Here is a 22,167-nt window from a genome sequence, read left to right on the forward strand (position 1 = left end):
TTTAATTGGACATTTCTCCTGTTCTTGATATTCTTAAATTTACAGGGATTATGTGTGTGTTTTTCCAGCACTTTAATTAGAATTCTTCTGCACTTAAACCTGAATTCAAATATTACTTACTTGATATCCCTCCCTCTCTGACTTAGGTGCACTTTGTATTTTTTTCCCTTTAGAAAGTGGAAGCAATCTTTTAGTTAGTTAGTTTTTTTTTTCATCCAATATAATCCCTTCATTTAACCAGTTAACTATCTTGTACATTCTAGCATAGTCACTCTGCAGCTAGGAGGTAAATAAAGCTACCCTCCTGGTCAAGAAGCATGCACAAAGTGTAACTTTAAAAAGCTTCCTTGGGGTGGGGTGCCTGGGTGGCTCAGTCGGTTGGGCGTCCGACTTTGGCTCAGGTCATGATCTCACGGTTCGTGGGTTCGAGCCCCGCGTCGGGCTCTGTGCTTACAGCTAGCTCAGAGCCTGGAGCCTGCTTCGGATTCTGTGTCTCCCTCTCTCTCTGACCCTCCCCTGCTCATGCTGTCTCTCTCTCTCTCAGAAATAAATAAAACATTTTTTTAAAAAGCTTCCTTGGGGTGCCTGGGTGGCTCAGTTGGTTAAGCGTCCAACTCTTGATTTCAGCTCAGGTCATGATCTCACAGTTTATGAGTTAGAGCCCCACATCGGGCTCTGTACTGACAGCACAGAGCCTTCTTGGTGTTCTGTGTCTCTCTCTGCCCCACCCTCACTTGATCTCTATATCTCTCAATATAAATAAAAATAAAAATTAACTTTAAAAAGCCTTCCTTGTTGTCTTTTACCAACTTCCCTTTACACTGTCCTTTAGCTTCCTTGACCTGTAGTTTCCTTGATCCATTGCTTTCAGTTTTGATGTCACTCCATAGCCTTTATCTTGTTAATGTCCTCTTTCATCTTTAACAAAATTAATTTAGTGGATGGGAGATATTGACATGATACTCTTTGATTTTTAAAAATTTAAAAATTATCTTTAATATATAAGTAATGAAGTAATGGGTAAAATAGATAAAGGGGATTAAGAGGTACTAACTCCCAGGAAAAAATAATTTTCTTTAACATTACAAGTAATTTATATTCCTTATACAACTTTTTGACCATAGAAGCCAAAGAAGGAAAGAAAAACAACTTTTGTAATAACCACCACCAAAAGAATTGGCTAATTAAAATTAGTAGCTATACATATATGTAAGTGTATTTGCTTTTAATAAAACAGGAATACATCATTGTGTGAACTTTTGCGCTCCACAGCATATGATAAACATCAACCTGTAGCACCAGAGCACTTCTCGGACTTTTTTGCTTTCAGAACCCCTTTACACTCTTAGAAGACAACTTTTTATTTATGTAGTTTATATCTATTGTACTAGATATTAAAATTTAGAGTTTTTGAAGTATTCATTTAAAAACATATTTAAAAACATTTATATGTTAACATAATAATTGGAATTTTGTTTTTGTTGTTTTATAGTTTATTTATTTTGAGATAGAGGGCATGAGTGAGCTGGGGGAGGGGCAGAGAGAAAGGAAGAGAGAGAATCCCAAGCAGGCTCCGGGCTGCCCTCCACTGCAGGTCTCAGTCTCATGAACTCTGAGATCATGACCTGAGCCACAATCAAGATTCCTCAGACCCTTAACCGACTGAGTCACCCAGGTGCCCTGATGTTTTGTTTAGAGGAAAAAAAAAGAAGAAGAAGAAGAAAGAAAGAAAGAAAACTTTATTTTCCAAAACAGAGAAAGAATTAGTGGGAAAAGTAGCACTGTTTTACATTTTGGAAATCTTTTAAATATCTACATTCAATGTGTTATGTTGTCTTAGTTTGTACATACTGTTTCCTCTGACCGGATGCCATCCTGAGTATTTACTCATTCTTCAGTCCAGCTCAAACATCACTGTATCTAAACACATCACCCTTCTTTACATACTTGTATAAAGTTGATTGCATCTTCCTTGTGCCTCACTGTTGCCTTTAATACCTGCTTGCTATGTTACTATCTGTGTGTCACGTCCTTGAAGACGATGACAAAGTCTCACTCAGTCTTTAATCTTTATTTACTTTTAATTTATTTTCATAGGTGCTCAGTAAATGTATGCTGAATGAATGAACTATTACTTTTTTAATATGCATGGTCAGTTCATTGATAATCCAAATGCCTGTTTTAATTATGCCAAATCCATCAGATTTTTTAACTTTTAAAACTTTAGGGATAACTTCAGGAATACTAGTATCTTGAATTTTCAGTTTGGTAACTTTTACTATTGCATATTCAAACATTATGTTATATGTGTAGTATGTAAAATACGTCTGTAGCTTTATTCGTTTTAGGGAATATGCTTTTTTGGGTTGTATAGGAATATATTTTTGAACTACACACACTTAAACTTGTTTGACTGAGGGGACTTTCACAATTATGTAAGGATTATGGAAACGCATCTTGACAAGTGGGATAGATCATAGCCCCTCAGCAGATTTGCCACAGATAGACTAAGAAGTAGGTTTACAATCAAAGTAGGTTTACTAATTTCTTAAGTAAATGATTGACAGCAACAGTTGACTAGGAAAAAATATGATTAACTGCACATGCCAAGGCAAGTATGCCCAGTTGGAAATCCATATGGGAACTGTTAAGTCCTGTGTAGTGTAATTTTCATGAGTAGAGCAGCACTTCTTACTTCCTAATTATTTTCTTTTTATTGTTGTTGCTTGTTAATATAAGAGTTTTATAGGGTATTCCTCTTAGTCTCTAGCAGCTTTCGTTCCAGAAAAATAATATATTACCTGTAATTACCTTGTCATGACAAGGTTCTCAAACTTTATATACATAAGAATATTCTTTTTTTTTTTTAAAAAACATTTTTTTTTAAATGTTTATTTATTTTTGAGACAAAGGGAGACAGAGCATGAGCAGGGGAGAGGCAGAGAAAGAGGGAGACACAGAATCTGAAACGGGCTCCAGGCTTTGAGCTGCCAGCACAGAACCTGATGCAGGGCTCGAACCCACAAACCATGAGATCATGACCTGAGCCGAAGTCAGATGCTTAACCGACTGAGCCACCCAGTCACCCCTATATACATAAGAATATTCTAAGGTGTTTGTGGTATGGATTCCTCATCTCTGCTTTCAAGTAATCCACATACAGGTTTTGTTTTCTAAGTCTTAAAAAATCAGAATGAGTTTTACAGCTCAAAGAAATTTTGTAGATCTTCTTGTCCCTTATAGGAGGTGGATTATAATGAGGAAACTCAAGACCAAAAAAGGTTAACGTAGAATTACAAATCTAGTTAGTTTATGGACCAACAGAGCCAGTAATTAAAATCCGGGTTTCTGGGGGTACCTGGGTGGCTCAGTCAGTTAAGTGTCCAACTTCAGCTCAGGTCATGATCTCACAGTTCTTGGGTTCGAGCCCCACATCGAGCTCTGTGCTGACAGCTAGCTCAGAGCCTGGAGGCTGTCTTCAGATTCTGTGTCTCCCTCTCTCTCTGACCCTCCCCTGCTCATGCTGTCTCTATCTCTCTCTCAAAAATAAATTAAAAAAAAAAAAATTAAAAAAAAGAATCCAGGTTTTCCGGTCTACCTTGCTCTCTCAATCAATAGGCCTTCTTGACTGAAGACATAAAGTTTATCCACGGAGCAGCTTTTCTTTTGTTCTTTTTAGAATAAGAGTGAAGTTATATAAGATCTTCTGTAGAAACGTAAGGTTGTAAAGTATTTTTTGTCTTTCTGATTCTCTTCTCAGTGCCCAGTTGTATTTTCAAAAGACGCTTGAAAGTCTTTTTTCTGCTTAAGAATGGATTAGCTTTGGGGCACCTGGGTGGCTCAGTCGGTTAAGCGTCCAACTTGGGCTCAGGTCATGATCTCATGGTTTGTGAGTTCTAGCCCAACATCATGCTCTGTGCTGACAGCTCAGAGCCTGGAGCCTGCTCCAGATTCTGTCTCCCTCTCTCTCTGCACCTCCCCTGCTCACACTCTCTCTCAAAATAAATAAACTTTACAAAAAAAGAATTGTAGTGTGAGACTATCTGAGGTCAGTCCTATTATCCATAATCCTATTATGATTAGTTATCATGGCTAACATCATAATTATATGCATATGTTGCCAGATGATACTCAAAGTTATTTTTTCCTTTGCATAGATTTTTACATTCTTTGTATTTCACATCTTACTTGATGAGAGCAAAGAGATTAAATTATATGGCATACTGAACACATGGTTTCATCTCATCTTTTATGCTAAACCTTCTTACTAGAATGAAAAGAGTAGGGAAAACTGAAGAGAAATGAGTTAGTAACGGGCACCTGGGTGGCTCAGGTGGTTGAGTGTCTTGACTCTGTGGTTTCGGCTCAGGGCATGAATGCATGATTCATGGGATCAAGCCCCATGTCAGGCTCTGCCTGACAGCACAGAGCCTGCTTGAGATTTTCTCTCTCCCTGCCCCTCCCCCCCTTCTCTCTCTCTCAAAATAAATAACTTTTTTTTTTAAGTGAGATTGCCATTTTTGGACCAAAGTTTTGTAGCAATTCTTTTGATAGCAGAATAGTAAATACACAAGAGGAAAAAAGTAAGATCAGAAGAAATCATAACCCAAAACACATTAAAGATAACTGTTGTGGAAGTAGGAACTACTTAGAGGAGCTCGACTTAAGGAGCAAGAAGGAAAGGACCCAGAACAATATTGGAGGTTAGTTGCAGCATTGTTTTGTAAGCTAACTGTACCATTGGCTCCTCTTTTCTCTTCCATTGGGGCTGAACTGCAGACAGAAGTTCATTGGTCTTCAGAATATAGCATTGAAAATGAGCACTAAGAACAGACAGGGCAGTGCCCCTGGTAGCCTCTGACCCTTATGAGTCTTACTCAGAAATTAATCTGCTCATACCCACGTTGCAGCACCAAGTCTCCTCTTCCCATCTCCTACTATCACTAGAGACAAACTGCTGGTAAATAGAACAGGCAAGCTAAATTAAATTCAAGGAAGAACACCAAATATTTGTGGAAAACTGGTACTACGAAGGAAAAGCACCAAACTTAACAAACAAGTAGATCTAAATTCTTAGGAAACGGTGATAGAGCAATACTTTAAAGTAAGTATAGTTAATACCCTCAAGGAGACTCAAGAGATTATTCCACACACACAAATAAGAGACTTGGAAATTAAAAACAGAAAGTTTTAAAATAACTATGTGAATAGCAAAATAGACATAACTGGAGAGTATTTTAGTGAATTGAAAAATGGAGCCCTGAGGGCTTCTCCTCAAATAAACTATAAAATGACAAAAAGAAGATAAAAAATACTGTAGAAAAAGACATATTCAGGTTAGATCTACAACATCTATGTCTGTCTATAAAAGGAGATCCAGAAAAGTAGAATGGCAGTAGTAGGGGGCAGGAGAGGGAGTTAGGAGGAACAACAGAAGAAATACTGTCTGTAGCATTCTTTAGAACCTTGAGTACAGTGTTTAGTAGTTTAGGTCATAGGTGTCATCTTTGTCTTGTTTTTAAAATTAGGGACACTGCTTGCAGTGTTTCATCATTATTTGTATGCTGTAGAATTTTGGTAGATAGTCCTTGATCAAGTTAAAGAAGTTTATTCCTACCAAAAATTAGTAGTTTTGTTGTTTTGTGATATTTGAGTGTTGAATTTTATCTTTTTTTCTCTAGCAGAAGTTAAGAGAATCACAAAGGCTTGCTCCTTTAATTTGTAAATTACACTGATTTATTAATGCTGAACCACCTTTGCATTGGAATAAACACAAATTGGTATCCTACCAGTTTACTATTTTATTTAGTTTTGCTTAAATGTTCATAAGTGATTAGGATCATAACTTTCTCTCCTTGTGACTATAGTATATTTTGACCAAAAACTGATTACTCAACTTTTTAAAGAAAAATTAAAACTTGAAGCCACATGTATATCTCAAAATCAGGACAAACCTATATTGATGATAAAAGCTTTGGGATAGTTTATGAAAAAATTCTGAAGGCTCCTAAATAGTAAAGGTTTAAACAGGAAGTTTTATTTCAAGGAATGTGATGAAAAATTTGTACTCTGTTAATTGCTTCTGCTTTTATGTATTACTCTTCTCTTATTTTCTTTCTTTCTCTTTAGGTACGCATAGCTGCTAAATTCATCACTCATGCACCACCAGGGGAATTTAATGAAGTGTTCAATGGTAAGTAAGCATCAGTATTTTAAGCCCTCCATAATTATGTATAAGTATTTATTGAGTGCTTGCTGTCTCTTCTATTCCTTACAGCACATTATCGCTATAGCTAAGGAAATCAAGACTCAAAGAGGTTAAAATAATTTATCCAATGTCACCTAGCTAGGAAGTGTCAGAGTAAGGATTCAAACCCAGATCTGAGAAGCATACACTTAACCCATAAATTAGGATACCTATCTTGTGTGAGAAAAGATTTAAAGTAGTGTAATATGAATATGGAAACAAGATTAAATTTTTTCATAATTTTGTATCACTATAAATCATACCTTCAGCTTCTTCCATGTTTTCACTCAAGACATGCTCATAGTATATACAGGACACTTTCTAGAGCCATTGGGGCTGAACTGACTGCATCTGGGAAGCTTATTACATATACAGATTCCAATCTTAACCATCCTCTTAAGATTTCTTATTCATTAGATCTGTGATGGAATTGGGTAATCAATTTTACCAAGTTCTCCCAGGTGATTCTGGGTCACAGCCAGTTTGAGAACCGCTATTCCAATACATTTATAAACTTCCATTCTATTCACTTGCTTAACATATAGAGTGAAGAATGTAGATGAGGCATCTTGAACTTTATGATAAAATCAATCATTATAATCCCATTTTAAGTTGTTAAATTCATCTTAAAGTCCTTTGTGTATCTTGGTTCATTTTAGCAAGCATTTATTTTGAAATTCTAGTTTTACATTAGAAGGCTACACACTTGAGAGGAACTATGTGATAGTCATATGTAGTTGGCCCAGAGCCCCACACACCATAGAACAATCAATAATCTCCAATGATAAAACAAACAAAAAATTAATGATGTTGAGAAAGAGTAACCAGGAGAACATATAATCATTTACTCTAAGGAATAAATAATACAATAGAAATAAATCAGAACATTCATCCTTATAGACTTGTTTGTTGATTTTGAGTACTAACAGCAAGAGAAACAAATAAACAAATATAGCCATATTTTCCCTAGTCTTTTTCCATTTTGACCAAATGTAAATTTTTAAAAACTGAGCTTTTAGGAAATTTTCCTTCTACCTGAACTTCATTGAGCTGATTTCGCTCAGATAAATTCTTGTCTTACCAAACTAATGGCCTTTGTAGTGAGAAGTCCCTGTTTTATTTCTGACAACTGAATGGACTTTATAGGAATATCATGAGAATAATTGATATGAAGGAATTAGATTAAGAATTGGCAAGCCACTTGTGGTGTGAGGACTGGTTTTTATTGGCATGCTACACATTGGCCTCTGCCAACCTCTTTCAGAAGCTCCAAGAGTCAATGGCCTTTGGCTCATTATTAAATTAGTATTCCCTCTTGAAATTAATGCTTAGTAGTTTCTTAGGACCCTCCTCTTCTAAAAGAAGAGTGACTAGGGGCGCCTGGGTTCCTCAGTAGGTTAAGGGTCCAACTCTTGATTTCAGCTCAGGTCATGAGCTCATGGTTCGTGGGCTAGAGCCCCCCCATTGAACTATGTGCTGACAGTGCAGAACCTGCTTGGGATTCTGTCTCCCTCTCTGGCCCTGCCCTCCTGCTCTCCCGCACGCACTCTCTCTGTCTCTCTAAATAAATAAACAAACATTAAATAATAATAATTTTAAAAAATAAGAGTGAATAGACTCTTGACATACAGCTTTTTAAAAGCATGTAGGTAGGCCCCACATTAGATTCTCCTTAGAAAAATACGTTCGGCAGTTTCACTGCCACTGACTGAATTTTGCCCAGCTTTCTTGGTCTGCTGTTACAGAAAAGCCTCCAGTTCTTAATCTCATTTCAAAGGATTCTTTAGATACAAAATTAATAGTCCTAATTGTAACTTTCTTTAAACCATGTTTTTTATTTGCTATGAGATTCCTTGAGAAGTTATTAATTATTGTACCGTAAATAATTACATGCGAATCTATGAATGTTAGCATCTGTTCATTTGCATACAGGATATCTGAAGATTAATTTTGCAAAGCCTTATTTTTTTAACATTTCTGGAGTTTATCCTTTACTGAACATTTGAATTTTAACATCTCTTAAAAGTGTGGGTATTTTTTTTTTAACATTTATTTATCTATTTTGAGAGAGAAGGAAGAGTTTGCACACGAGCAGTGGAGGGTAGAGAGGGAGAGAGAATCCCAAGCTTGCTCTGCATTCTGTCAGCACAAAGTCTGATGCAGAACTTGACCCCACAAACTGTGAGATCATGACCCGAGCCAAAATCAAGAGTCAGATGCTTAAATGACTGAGCCACCCAGACGCACGAATTTTAATTTCTTTAAAAATTTTTTTCTTCCTCAGATGTCCGGCTACTACTTAATAATGACAATCTCCTCAGGGAAGGGGCAGCACAGTAAGTATCTTTCAAAATCCCCTTAAATATTTTTTTTCCATTTCTATATTATTTTAATATCAGATAGATTATGTTGATGGTAAATTTGTACCCTGAAAACTAAATTTAAAATACTTCAATATAAAGCAGTTGGTTTTAGTAGTTTTAGTTGTGTTTTATTTTTCTTGGAGAAAACATGTTCCCCTCAATATTGTTTATTCCCTTAAAGCTTATTATATATGACCTTAATTTTTGTTTTTATTTTTTTCCCAGATTTTCCCAGCTTAATAAGAGTGGTCAGGGTTTCTTCTATAGTCCTTTTAGTTCATGTGGAATTCGTCTTTAATTGTGAGCTACAGAAAGATTAGGCTTCTCTTGAAGAGTGTATCTTAAATTGGCACAGAACAGTACATACTCATAAAAGTGCCCTAATAGAATTAACCATGGAATAATAGCATGGCTATTCAACCCAGTGATGGATTCCTTATCACCATCAGTCTAATTAATCTTTCTAAAATACCATTTTCATTTTATCCTTGTCCTCAAAAACATGAGAGTGATGTGTGCTTGTTTTCTTCAAATCTAAACTCCAAATCTAAACTCTGTGTAGCTTTCAAGGCCCTCTGTTACCTGGCTTTATCACTATTCTCCTTTACATACAGAATTCTATTTCAATCACTGTCTGTCTAACTGGCCCAGAGTTCGTTGTAAAGAGGAAACCAGAAAAGGATAATGACTGGGAAAAGGTGGAATAGAGACGATTAGGACAAGGATTTTGATACAGAGCAACAAATAATTGTCATAAAGGCATTTGGTATGATACACAATTGGTTTAGATTTTAGCTATAGAAAACTTCTAAGAGTTGCTGCCTGAGAAGCAATCATCTTCTCCCCTGTCCTTGCTGCTTTTTTGGAATTCTTTTTGGGACCAGATTCTGCAAACCCTAACCTTTGTACAGCATCACTATAATTGTCATCATGAATGATACTCTCATTACACATTGATTTAAGCACACACTGAAGATACATTCTAATGCTATTCTCTTAGGTACATAAAATGCTGTAGAAAAAGGCATTCATGATTTGCTAATTCAACCCCTGTCTGTCCTCTGCCTTGTCATTGAAAGAACTACATCTACATTTTGTCAACAGATGATTATCCAATCTGAATGCTTCTAAGAATAAGGAATTCACCATCTAACAAGGCAGGTTCTTCAACTTGCCTGACGTATACTGGTTTTAGTTTTTATCCTTGAGAGCTACCCAAGATAAATCTAGTCTGTACTTCATTTGATAAGGTACGAAAGAGGAGATGGTGAGTGCGAAGGAGTGTGATTGCTGCCTAAGCCTATTGTCACATTTTTAATTAGGAGTAACAGTAGAATTTGGTACTTAATAGTTCAGATGCTTTAATTGCACTGACAATAAAGCTTTATTTTTATAAATATTTTGGTTTTTATAGACTGTAGGTTTTCAGAGAACATTTTTCCTAAAGGAGAACTGTCTTATGCCCAAATATTTGCTTTTCCATAGGGATGAAAAATTTGTTTTTCTTCCTGTAATAAGATGCTTCAATCCCTTGGCCGCAGATCTCATAGTAAGGGCTCAGTAAATGTTTCAGTAATCATCATTATTGCCTTCTATAAAATGAAGGAGACCTGAACAACCGAGAATTTAATCCTCTTTCTTGGATTTTCATGTATGCTTCTTGACCACTATATAATAACCATTCTCTGGTAATTCTCAGCACTTCCGGACTAAGTAGGGTGTTGTAGGCCATGTTAAAGAGAGGATTTTATTCTGAAAGAGAGGAGGAAATTATTAGTATTTTGAGCAGAGGATGACTTGATAAGATTATATTTTAGAATAATTATTGGCTGTTATGCAGGGGGCGCAAATACTGAAATAAGATGAGTAGTTAGGAGCCTTACTGCAGTAGTTCAGAGATAAATGGCGGTGGTTTGGACTAGAATGGCTAGTAGTAAGCATGGTGGGAAGGAGTCAGATTCTGAATGTGTATTCAACGTAGACCCCATATGACTTACTGATGGATTGGATGTGAAATGTGGGAGAAAGAAGAATCAAGGAGGATCTCAGGTTTTTGGTCTGCACTATTGGTAGAATGAAGATACAATTTTCTTGAGATGGGATTAAATGTTAACTATCTTTGGTGTTTATATTTATAATCTATAATCTTAGAACATATCTTAGAATGGAATACTTATCTACTCCCTGCTCCTTAAGCTTTTCTTAAAAATATGTATATATTATAATTATATTTTATTTGTATATTTTATAATTATAAAAATATAATTTTTTATATATATATATAAATATGTAGTATTTAATCCACTTTCCATGAACATTTATCTTCCTATCAAGAACCACAGTGTTTAGGACTCATTTTACTAATGGAAATGTGGTGTTATAAGGAAATGATTTATTTTAAAAACACAACAATAACTTGAAAAGATTGAAGATTAGCTTTAAATATCTGTTTCTTTGGTTTCTTTTGAGGAAAAGTTTGATACTTTGCTTAAAAATAGTGTCTAGCAGGTGTTTTAGCAGGTTAAACTTGGGCTGAAGAGGTGTTTAACTTTTCTGCTTCCCTTGGCCAATCTGTAAAAAGACTGATACTTTGTTATGAATTTCTTGGACTTTAGTTTACCTCAGTCATTCTTTCCCTTTACCTTTTTGCTTACTTTGTAAGATGTACTAAGGAGCCATTGAAATTGCAGTTTTACACATCTAGCACTAGACAAGTAAACAGTAATATTAGGCATGTACTTTGATTATTCATATCCCTTTTTAAAATAATCTCTTCTGTCTTAAGCTCTCCTCTGAGACCTGACTCATGCTCAGCTCTTGGCTCACCCCCTGCCCGTGTTAGATGCCTTCCGGTACATTTAATTATGATCTCTCTTACCTCCCCTGCCTCAGAGAGTCCAGAATAAAGAAGGCAGCATTGCTAAAATAGTGCATCAATTGAAGAGTTTTGTTTCTTTTTTAATCCTGAAAGTCTCTGTCTAAATGATGAAAACTGTTGGTAATTCACAAAAATCAGATTACTTAAAACTTGGGAACTGTCTAAGGAAAGTTCTGGTGGAGCTTAGGAGTGGAGATGAAAAGGTAGTTTCAGAGTTTAGGGCACATCTGAGATCTCAGTTAAGAGTTTCTTCAGAAAATGGGAAGGCATTAGGATAACACTAGTTGCCTGGAGAGAAAAAGGAAAGAGCACTGGGGAGTGTTATCACATTCTCTTTCATTATTATGTGAATTACCTTTTGTGTTTCTTTATGTATAATTCTCTCCCTCCCCACCCACCCCCTTTTGTTTTTTCACTTTTTAAAAAACAGTGCATTTGCGCAGTATAACATGGATCAGTTCACGCCTGTGAAGATAGAAGGATATGAAGATCAGGTAATAACTGTTCATTTTATTTATTTATTTTTTAACATTTATTTATTTTTGAGAGAGAGAGCGCGCACGCGCATGAGTGGGGGAGGGGGAGACGGTGTCACAGAATCCGAAGCAGGCTCCAGGTCCTGATCTTTTAGCACAGAGCCCAACACAGGGCTTGAACTCCTGTACCACGAGATCATGACCTGAGCTGAAGTCAGACGCTTAACCGACTGAGCCACCCAGGTGTCCCATGACTGTTCTTTTTAGTAGGCTGTGCCTGGGTGGTAGTAGAAATCCTATAAATCAAAGCAGATGTCTTGAAGATAAGATGCTGAATAAATTCATGTCATAGTTCTTATAGCTTTTGTAAATGTTTTACATGTTAGGAAATTCTTCCCCTCTCTGATAATACCAGGAGTTTCTTTGACAGGAAAAAAGAGCTGCCCCTAGCAAGAATAGTGAAAATAAAAGAATTGAGTTTTATACAGATTTTTAGAGCTGTATGTAATTCCCTTGGTAAGAATAACAGGAGACATATTTTATATTATATAGAAAAACAGGCATTCCTATTCAAATAGAGGAACAAAGCAAATATTTCCATTATTGTCATAGTTATAAACATTGTATGGCAGGACTTTGCAAATTCATTAATATGCCCTTCAAAGGCAGTATGTCACTAAATACCAAATCCTTGTTAAACAGAGTCTTAGGAGCATCTGGGTGGTTCCGTTTGTTGAGTATCTGACTGTTGATTTTGGCTCAGGTCATGATCTCATGGTTGTGAGATCAAGCCCCATGTGGTATGGACCCTACTTAGGATTCTCTCTCTTTCTTCTTCTCTCTCTGTCCCTCCCCCACTTGCATGTCTGCACTCTCTCTGTCTCAAAATAAATAAATAAACTTTTAAAAATGTCTGAATCTTCTTTGAACCCACAAATCTGCAAGATTTATCCTAGGAAAACAAGTATATAAATGTATTAAAAAGATTATTTGAAGGAAGGTGTATAATCGTGAAAAGTTAGGAACTATCTAAATGCCCAACCAACATTAAATTAATTATCTGTAGAAAAAATGCTACGTAGTCATTGAAAAGTGATATAAAAATTGATCTGGGAATGTACTCCCTTTGGTGACACATATGCTAAAGTATTGATCCAGAAAGATGTTTGTGATATATTAAGCTAAAACATAAAAGAACATATACAGAATTGTGCCAGTTTATTTATTTATTTTTTTTTTATGTTTTATTTATTTCTAGGAGAGAGAGAGAGAGACAGCGTGAGCAGGGGAGGGTCAGAGAGAGAGGGAGATACAGACTCCGAAACAGGCTCCAGGCTCCGAGCTGGCAGTCAGCACAGAGCCCGACACAGGGCTCGAACCCAAGAACAGCAAGAACATGACCTAAGCGAAAGTCGGACGCTTAACCGACTAAGCCACCCAGGCGCCCCACCAGTTTATTTTTTAAATAGATATTTAAATTAGCTGTATTAGAATCAATGCATTTTAAATTCTCTGAAAGATGCACCATTTTATGTACTACTAAAGTGGTACTTATGTACCGCTAAGGAAAATACTGCCAGTTAAACTATGACAAAGTCCTAAGTGCCATCAAGTATAAGACACATCCCATTTTATGGAATGTTAAGTGGTGGGGGGACATAAGCATTTTTTAGGATGTTTATTTGTTTTTGAGAGAGAGATTGAGTGCCTAAAGGGCGGGGGGTGGGGTAGGGGCAGAGGATCGGAAGAGGCCAGAGGATCTGCTGACAGCAGAGAGCCTGTTGTGGATTCTGTGTCTCCCTCTCTCTCTCTGCCTCTCCCCCGCTCACTCTCTGTCTCTCTCAAAAATAGGTAAACATTAAATGTGTGTGTGTGTGTGTGTGTGTGTATAATAATATGGAAAGCTTATCTGAATAAGAAATATAAATGGAAACTTTGTTTTTCAAATAGATTTCATACAATTCCTATGAAAAATAGACCACACAGGATTATTCTGAGCAAGAACAACAATGAAAGACTAATGCTAGCAAACAAAGACACAAGGCAAGGATCAGAAAGCCCTTAAACTAAGTATCATGAAACAGAAGGGAAAAGGAAACAATTGATAAAATTTATGAGATTACTCTAATTTTGATTTCCAGTGCTGACTATACACTTAGATTAATTCCATGTGGAGTTTAAAGGTTAAATATTTTTTAACATATAAAAATTTAGTAGGAAATGGAAAGAGAATCATAACTTAAGTAATGATGAAACATTAGAAAATTTTGTAAAAGAAAGTTACCTTTGCATAATAGGTTTAAAAAGAAGAAAATATGTGCCTCAAGCATAGTAAAGAGGTTATTCAAATACCTAAAGATGATACCAAGTATTCAGTGAATAAGTGAGCAACAGAAATGAACCACTTGCACCTAACTGGGAAATACAGAGCAAACTTGGAAAAGTGTTACATCGCCCAGAAATAGTAACTAAGGTAGTGCAGATTAAAATTTTAATGTGAATATATTTACTTTTTAGTTACTAAAGTTGCAGAATTGTGATGAGAAACTTTATGAGGGTAAGACTAAGGAAATACTCATATTCATTATTCCTACCGTCATTATAAAGAGCCATTTCTTTTTTTTTTCTTTTTTTTTTTTTTTTGTTTTTTTCTTTTTTTTTTTTTGTTTTATTTCTAGGAGAGAGAGACAGCGTGAGCAGGGGAGGGTCAGAGAGAGAGGGAGTCACAGACTGAAANAGAGAGAGACAGCGTGAGCAGGGGAGGGTCAGAGAGAGAGGGAGTCACAGACTGAAACAGGCTCCAGGCTCCGAGCTGGCAGTCAGCACAGAGCCCGACGCGGGGCTCGAACCCACAAACCGCGAGATCATGACCTAAGCGAAAGTCGGAAAGTCGGACGCTTAACCGACTAAGCCACCCAGGCGCCCCTATAAAGAGCCATTTAAAGGGTAGTCTGGTGATAAGGACGTGAATCTCAAAACTAGGAATTCTTTCCAAAGAATTCTTTTTAACCAGAAGACTTTTTTAATGGTAGAATTTATAGTGGCTTTCGATAGTGGAAATTGTAAGTAGCTTAAACCTGCTTCAATTCAGAAATGATTAATATATTATGGTATGTCAGTAATGTGAAATTATATGTAATTATTAATAATGGTAAATACATCAAAAGACAAATAGCAAATTAGGGGAAAATGTGTGAAACTTGACACATGCAGAGTTTTATCTGCATAAATAATAACAAGAGTTCAATTAGAAAAATGGGCAAAAGGTAGGAATAGACTTCACAGAAGGGGAATACAGTAAATGACTCTTTTTAAAAGGTAAAAAGAAATGCCAGTTAAAATTTCTACTGATAATGTGTTTGTAACTTGGTACCACACCGTATCTGTGATATAGGGCAGTTTGTCAATTTCTATCAAAATTATGAATACATTTACCCTTTAATCCAGTTGTCCCCCTTCAGAGACTTTATCTCACATGAGTACATGACATGTATACAATTTGTACATGATGAATATACAAAGACATCTATTGCAGTATTGTTCCTAATAGCAAAAGATTGGAAACAGTCCAACTGTCCATTAATAAGAGGACTGGTTGTATAAATTTTTATACAACCATACAATGGAGTAATATACAACTGTAAGCAAAAACACCAGGAAGTTCCCTGAGTACGCCTATGAAAAGATCTTCTAGATATATTAAGTTTTAAAAACTAAAGAAAAAGTGAAACACAGTATAGTATGCTAGTTTTTGTGTAAAATAAAAGGGTGGGGAGTGCCTGGGTACCTTAGTGAGTTGAGTGTGAGACTCTTGGTCTCAACTCAGGTCTTGATCTCAGGGTTGTGAGTCCTTTGAGTCTGTGCTGGGCATGAAGCCTACTTAACAAACAAGCAAATAGAATAAGTAAGACATTCATGTGGTTCAAAAATGGAAAAAGTATATATATAAAGTGAGATCTCTTTCTCACCCTTATCTCCAATGCACCAAATTCTTAGCAAATGTCCCCTTCCTCATAAGGCAACTGATTTTTATTAATTTAGAGCAAGGGTCAGCAAGCTATGTGTGACAGATACCATTTATTTTTGTAAATAAAGTTTTATTGAACACAGCCCTGCTTGTTTGTTTTTTGTCTTTCTATGGCTGTTTTTCTGCTAACATCAGAGTTGAGTAGTCACAACTGATTCTATGTCCAGAAAAACTGAAAATATTTACTATCTGTCCCTTTACAGAAAAAATTTACCAATCCATGATACATCTTTTCAGGGTTTCTATTTTACAAATATTACCCATTTTAAATGCTACGTATAATGACTAGAAAAGGTTTATGAAATATGTGAAAAAAGAATATAAAAATGTACAGATAAGTTATTTTTGCAGTTATGTATAAAGTATATACCTTGGCAATACATTAGACAGAAACCAGGAAATGAAGGATAGGATCGAGAAATGTGGTTTTAGAGCTTATTTAACCCTAAACATAATATTTTTATAAGAGTAAAAATGTGATGTGACTTAAGGGGTACCTGGCTGCCTCAGTCAGTAGAGCATGCTACTCTTGATCGGGAGGTCATGAATTCAAGCCCCACATTGGGGATAGAGTTTACTTAAAAAATTAAATTTTTTAAAAATGTGACTTGATTGAAAAATCAATATGAAAGAGAAATCTGCATAAGTGAAAAGTTAACTGTCTTCTTCTGAATTTTTGTGTTTTGTTAAATGACAAGAACTGTCTTTTTTTTACATTACTCATATTTGTAATTATTCTTTGGAAGGTCTTAATTACAGAACACGGTGACCTGGGTAATAGCAGATTTTTAGATCCAAGAAACAAAATTTCCTTTAAATTTGATCATTTACGGAAAGAAGCAAGTGACCCCCAGCCAGAGGACGTAGATGGAGGGCTGAAGTCTTGGAGAGAATCCTGTGACAGTGCTCTAAGGGCCTATGTGAAAGATCATTATTCCAACGGCTTCTGTACTGTTAAGTATCTGCCTGCTTCATTATTAGAGATGTTTTACTTCTTACGTTTACTTTATCCTTTGGGTGCTGTGGCTAGCCAAACATCACTTCTTTGAGGCTTTTCTGCATTTTATTTTCCTCTGCATTTTTGAAAGGGGTATAAATGGACAATTTTATATGGAAAATTCTTTTTTAAAATCCCAGTGCATAAAAATTTTAAATCTCAGTGTATCCTGTTTCACCTTTGTCTTATCTGTTTATCAGAAATTGCCTTATGTCAAAAAATGTTTTTTTAACATCTTTAGTTTAGACTAAGTAAATAAATTCAGATTGTCAAGACAGCTATTGCCACATTTATGACCTTTTAGTATAGGCCTTTTTACAGAAACCTATTTCCATAGTTTAGATACTTCCACTACATAGTCAAAACTATTTGAATTTTTTTTAATCAAGAATAATTGACTTTTTTTTTACTAATGTTAAAAAATGATAAATTTGGCCCTATCATGATTTTTTCTTTGTAAGATTGTGACTATGATTAAGAAAGACATCTATTAGAATATTTTCAGTATTTAATGATGATGAGTTAAATTGCGATAATAGAATATTGGTTAAGAGCCCTTATTTTAAAGCCATACTAACTGGTTTGATCCTAAACTTGCCACTTAATTAGTTCTGCAACTTTGGACAAATTCGTTAACATCTCTGCCTCGATTCTAGTCACCTATAAAATGGAAATAATAGTTTTTACTTCATAGGATTGTTGTGAGGATTGAATGAAGTAATTACACATATAAAATGACTGGAAAATGTCTGCATAAATGTTGAATATCGTTATTATTACATGTTTTTTGTTTTTTAAATAACGGAGAAAACCCATTATGGTGGATAAGTACATTTGGTATTGCAAAGGGAGACATGGCACACTCTTAGAAATGGACTTTGCAATCCTAAGTATGCTCTCAACTTCTCATTTGTTACCTATTTAAAATTTGACACTGCCCATTCTTATTTTGGAGAGCTTCCACACCAAGTAACCTTATTGTGCCCTTTTCTCACTGTCTCTGCTAACAAATGAGCTACAGAAAGCCATGGAATTGTTTTGACAGTGTTTGTTGTACCCAAGTGTCTTATATCCTCAGAGCTGTCCTGCTTGGTAATTCTTGATTTCATCTCAATATTCCCCATAATGTTCTCTATATAGTATGTTCCAATTCATTCCCATTGTCCTTAGGCATCTGTCTGATCCCCCACATATTAGTAAGACTGTGAAATCTTTTTCTCTGCTTTCCACACTCCGCAGTCTTCCTCTTTTCCACTGTACTTGAATCTTAGGAAGGGGGATCCTTATTCTTAATCTTATACTATTCTATCTGATATATATCTTTACCTAGAAATACTTTTGTTCTCCTCTTCTTAAGGAGAAAAAACTTTTCCTCAGTCATAATTTCTGTAAGTCACTTTTCTTCTTCTCCTTCTACTTTGCTCCTCCTCCCTCTTCTTTACTTCCTCCTTTCCCAATTTGTTAATGACTCTACCATCTTTCTGGTCATCCCAGCATACAAGCACTTTGGCTCTTTCCCCTTTTTTGCCCTTCATTTGCAGTATATTGTTAGACTTGATTATGCTTCTGAAGCCTGATACCCATGATATTGCCCTGACTTGTTGCCTAGATTAATGCTCTGGCCTCCTGACTTCAGCTCTTCCCCCACTTTAGCCTGTATACCAATATTAATTATTTTCCCAAAACAATAGTTCCTGGTTATGTTGTTTTGGTGTCTTGTCCATTGCCTGTAGAATAATGTCCGTACTTCTTACCTTCTATCTATTACTATGGGACATAGATCTCCTCTCCTGTATTATCACCCGTTAGTCTACCTCACACGCACTGTCGAACCTAAAGTAGTAACTGCCATTCACTGAACAAGCCCCCAGTTTCCTGTCTGAAGAGTTTACTCATATTTCTTCTCAGTCTCTGCCTGTCCTGTAAAGCCCAGCCCAACTGTCACCTCCCTTTTACCTCAAATCGGCAGTACTGCCTTCTGCAGTCATTGTACCACTGTCTTCTGTGGAACTAAACATGTTCTGCTCTGTGTTTGTATCCCACGAAGTCTTGAAAGTTACCTGATTCTTTGTCTCCCCTGAGGATTTAGCACGCTCTTTTTGTACAGTGTTTGTCGTTTAAGTTAAATGTGTTTTCAGAAGCTAACTTTTTTGTTGTTGTTGTTTAACGATAGGTTTATGCTAAAACTATAGATGGGCAACAGACCATTATTGCATGTATTGAAAGCCACCAGTTTCAGCCTAAAAACTTCTGGTAAGAAAGTAGATGTTCTCTTCTATTTGTGTCTTAACTTCTGTTGGGAAGAAAACAAACCAATAGTTGAAACTTGGTTTTTAATCTAACTAGTTTGGAATAAGTTATTTGTCTGAGAGGCTTCAGTTCCCCATCTGCAAAACGAGGGATTTAGACTCAATTCTAAGATTTTATAATCTGTCTTTTTAAAAAATGCTCTTCTGTTGAGTGAGAATAAGTGATTGATTAAGAAAATGACCGGGAGCGGGGTTGAGAGGGTGCAGGGGAGAAAATGCCTAGTGGAAAATCTGAGTTTTACTTGGGTTTAGCTAATAATACTTGTGTTAACTGCAGAACTCAGCAGCGCATCCGTCTGTGGAAGAGCCTACCATGAATAGTATAAGCATGGTTTTCTATTCCAAGATTGAAAAATGAAAGTCACAGTATCTTTTTAAAAGACTTATGTTTAGACAGTTGGATACAAACTTGTATTTGAGTAGACAGAGCCTTGGATTTGTCAAACTGGAAATGATTTGGGTTTTTTTCCCCCTCTTTCCCAAATTCTGTCAGCAGCAGATCACCTCTTTGTTGTGCTTATTGCTAATTCTGCAGTTTTGTGTGTGTTTTAATAGGAATGGTCGTTGGAGATCAGAGTGGAAGTTCACCATCACACCACCTACAGCCCAGGTGGTTGGAGTACTTAAGATTCAGGTGAGAGCCCCACATGCTAATAGGCCATGTTAAAATGTCACCTCTTGAAAACAAACATGCAAGTTGGTATTTGTTCTGGTATTAGAAATAAGGAACAACTATATGTAGATGCAGAAGAGAGGTTGATGATAGTAAATAAAAAAGCCTCCTTCGTGGGGAAATGGTTAAACAGAGCTATTCTGGGTTGATAAAGGATAGTCATGTGGCATGTACTGCTTGCTTATTATTTTTCTCTTCCAAAGGTAACAAGATTTTTCCAGGAATTATCAAATAGTAGTTCTAGGAAAGAAGAAAATAAATGATTATCAAAAAGTGACTAAATAGCAGCTGCTGTAACTTACTAAGAGTCTCTTGTGTATGGTAGCCCATGTGAGTTTGTACATACATATACACATAAAACTTAATTCTTAGCTTTGAAGACAGCTACATGAGTGGGATTGTTTTGGGGTTTTTGTTTTGTTTTGTTTTTTATAGTAATGACGGAAGGTTGTATTATCAAGTAAATAACACAGAGGAACTACAGAGAATGGCCATTGTCCTCATGTATGGAATATAAGTAACCAGAATAGATTTCTAATGCTGGTGTCAGAACAGATAGGTGAATAAGGAATAAGCTTATGAATGCCTGTCTGGATCAAAGTCTCCTGATATCCTAACAAAGGTGTGACTTTCATATTTAGAGTGATTTAATTCTTAAGCCCAGCTAACTCTCGGGATTAAACAGTTACTGATAACTGAGATCAGTACCTAATCATACTTGTATTGTATTGTGTTAAGTCTTACCTCCTAAGTAAGCCACCTCCTCTCAAATCTTAATCGTGAGGTCTGCTTCTGGGGGAGCTCAATCCAAGACAACATATATGCCCTATTTCTGTTCAATCATATATATAGGAGTAATGCGTTAGTTCTCCTGTAACTATGGCATCAGCATTAACCTGGCAGCTTACTATAAATTTATGTAGGTAACTTGATTTTTCTTCCAGAAGGAAATAATTGCTTGTGTTTCAGCTTTGCCAATGCAAACCTATAAATTAAGAGTACATATCATAAAGGGTGATAGTTTCTGATAAGCCTTAAAACGGGCCAGTGCCCAGACCTCCTGTATACCTTTTAACCAGATTGTCTGATCACACCTTGGAGAATGACTTGCTTCTTTTACAGCTCTTTTAAAAATCAGAGTGAGAACTACTTGGAAAAGTCACTAAGATATTTAGACCTTTGGTTATTCTGTAGGCAAAAGGGTAGTTCTGGGAAGTCACCAGTTTCTGAGGATTTATGTTGATGATGGTCATGTTGAAATTTTTATTAGCGGATGAGACCTAGAAAGGTTTTGTTGCTTTTGGCAACTTTGAAACTGGGGAGATCCTGGCCAAGGCAAGGATGTCCGATCTCATTTTCCTCCCACCCCTTTGACTCCTCCCCCAAGCACCTCAGTAAAATGGCTTGTTCCCTTCCCTGCCTTCTCACCACCAACCCCACAAAAAGAGTTTTGTTTTAAAACAGAGTTTGGGGCGTCTGGCTGGCCCAGTCAGTGGAGCATGCAACTCGATTCAAGTTGTAATTCAAGCCCTGCATTGGGTATAGAAATTACTTAAAAATAAAATATTTTTTAAAGAATTTTTTAATAAGGAAAAAACAGAGTTTAAGGTTATCACTTGTGGGGCGCCTGGGTGGCTTAGTTGGTTAAGCGTCTGACTTCGGCTCAGGTCATGATCTCACGATTTGTGGGTTTGAGCCCCACATCGGGCTCTGTGCTGACATCTAGCTCAGAGCCTGGAGCCTGCTTCAGATTCTTTGTCTCCTTCTCTCTCTGACCCTCCCCTCCTCACGCTGTCTCTCTCTCTCCCTCTCTCTCTCAGAAATAAAACATTAAAAAAATAAATAAAAATGTTATCATTTGTGTGTTAATGAAATCAACAGTTTTAGAATTTTCAGTTGAGTTTTTATAAACAGCAAGACTATTCATGTCCCATTTCTTAAGAAACATGATAGGGGGTGCCTGGGTGGCTCAATAGGTTAAGCATCCAACTTTTGATCTCCTTTCAGGTCACAATTTGACAGTTTGTGATTTTGAGCCCCAAGTTGGGCTCTGTGTAGGCAGCACGGAGCCTGCTTAAGATTCTCTCTCTCTCCCTCTCTCCCTCTCTGCCCCTCCTCTGCTCACACACTCTTTCAAAATAAATAAACATAAAAAAATTTGAATGTGATAGAAACTCAAACCAATTGCATAGCTTTT

The 22,167-nt window shown here is 36.3% G+C and overlaps 1 protein-coding gene across 1 annotated transcript in view; it reads left to right on the plus strand.

Moving 5' to 3' along the window:
* CAPZA1 (capping actin protein of muscle Z-line subunit alpha 1) overlaps positions 1 to 22,167 on the plus strand; it is a 47,117-nt gene that overhangs the window by 17,659 nt on the left and 7,291 nt on the right. Inside the window, exons 2-7 of the mRNA XM_039254919.1 lie at positions 6,130 to 6,193; positions 8,532 to 8,583; positions 11,919 to 11,982; positions 16,738 to 16,944; positions 19,162 to 19,241; positions 19,853 to 19,931. Of these exons, the coding sequence (XP_039110850.1) occupies positions 6,130 to 6,193; positions 8,532 to 8,583; positions 11,919 to 11,982; positions 16,738 to 16,944; positions 19,162 to 19,241; positions 19,853 to 19,931 (546 nt within the window). The remainder of the gene's footprint in view (positions 1 to 6,129; positions 6,194 to 8,531; positions 8,584 to 11,918; positions 11,983 to 16,737; positions 16,945 to 19,161; positions 19,242 to 19,852; positions 19,932 to 22,167) is intronic.

The sequence above is a fragment of the Hyaena hyaena genome, unplaced genomic scaffold (assembly GCF_003009895.1).
Source record: "Hyaena hyaena isolate Hyena2069 unplaced genomic scaffold, ASM300989v1 scaffold_505, whole genome shotgun sequence".
In the NCBI taxonomy this organism is placed as follows: Eukaryota; Metazoa; Chordata; class Mammalia; order Carnivora; family Hyaenidae; genus Hyaena; species Hyaena hyaena.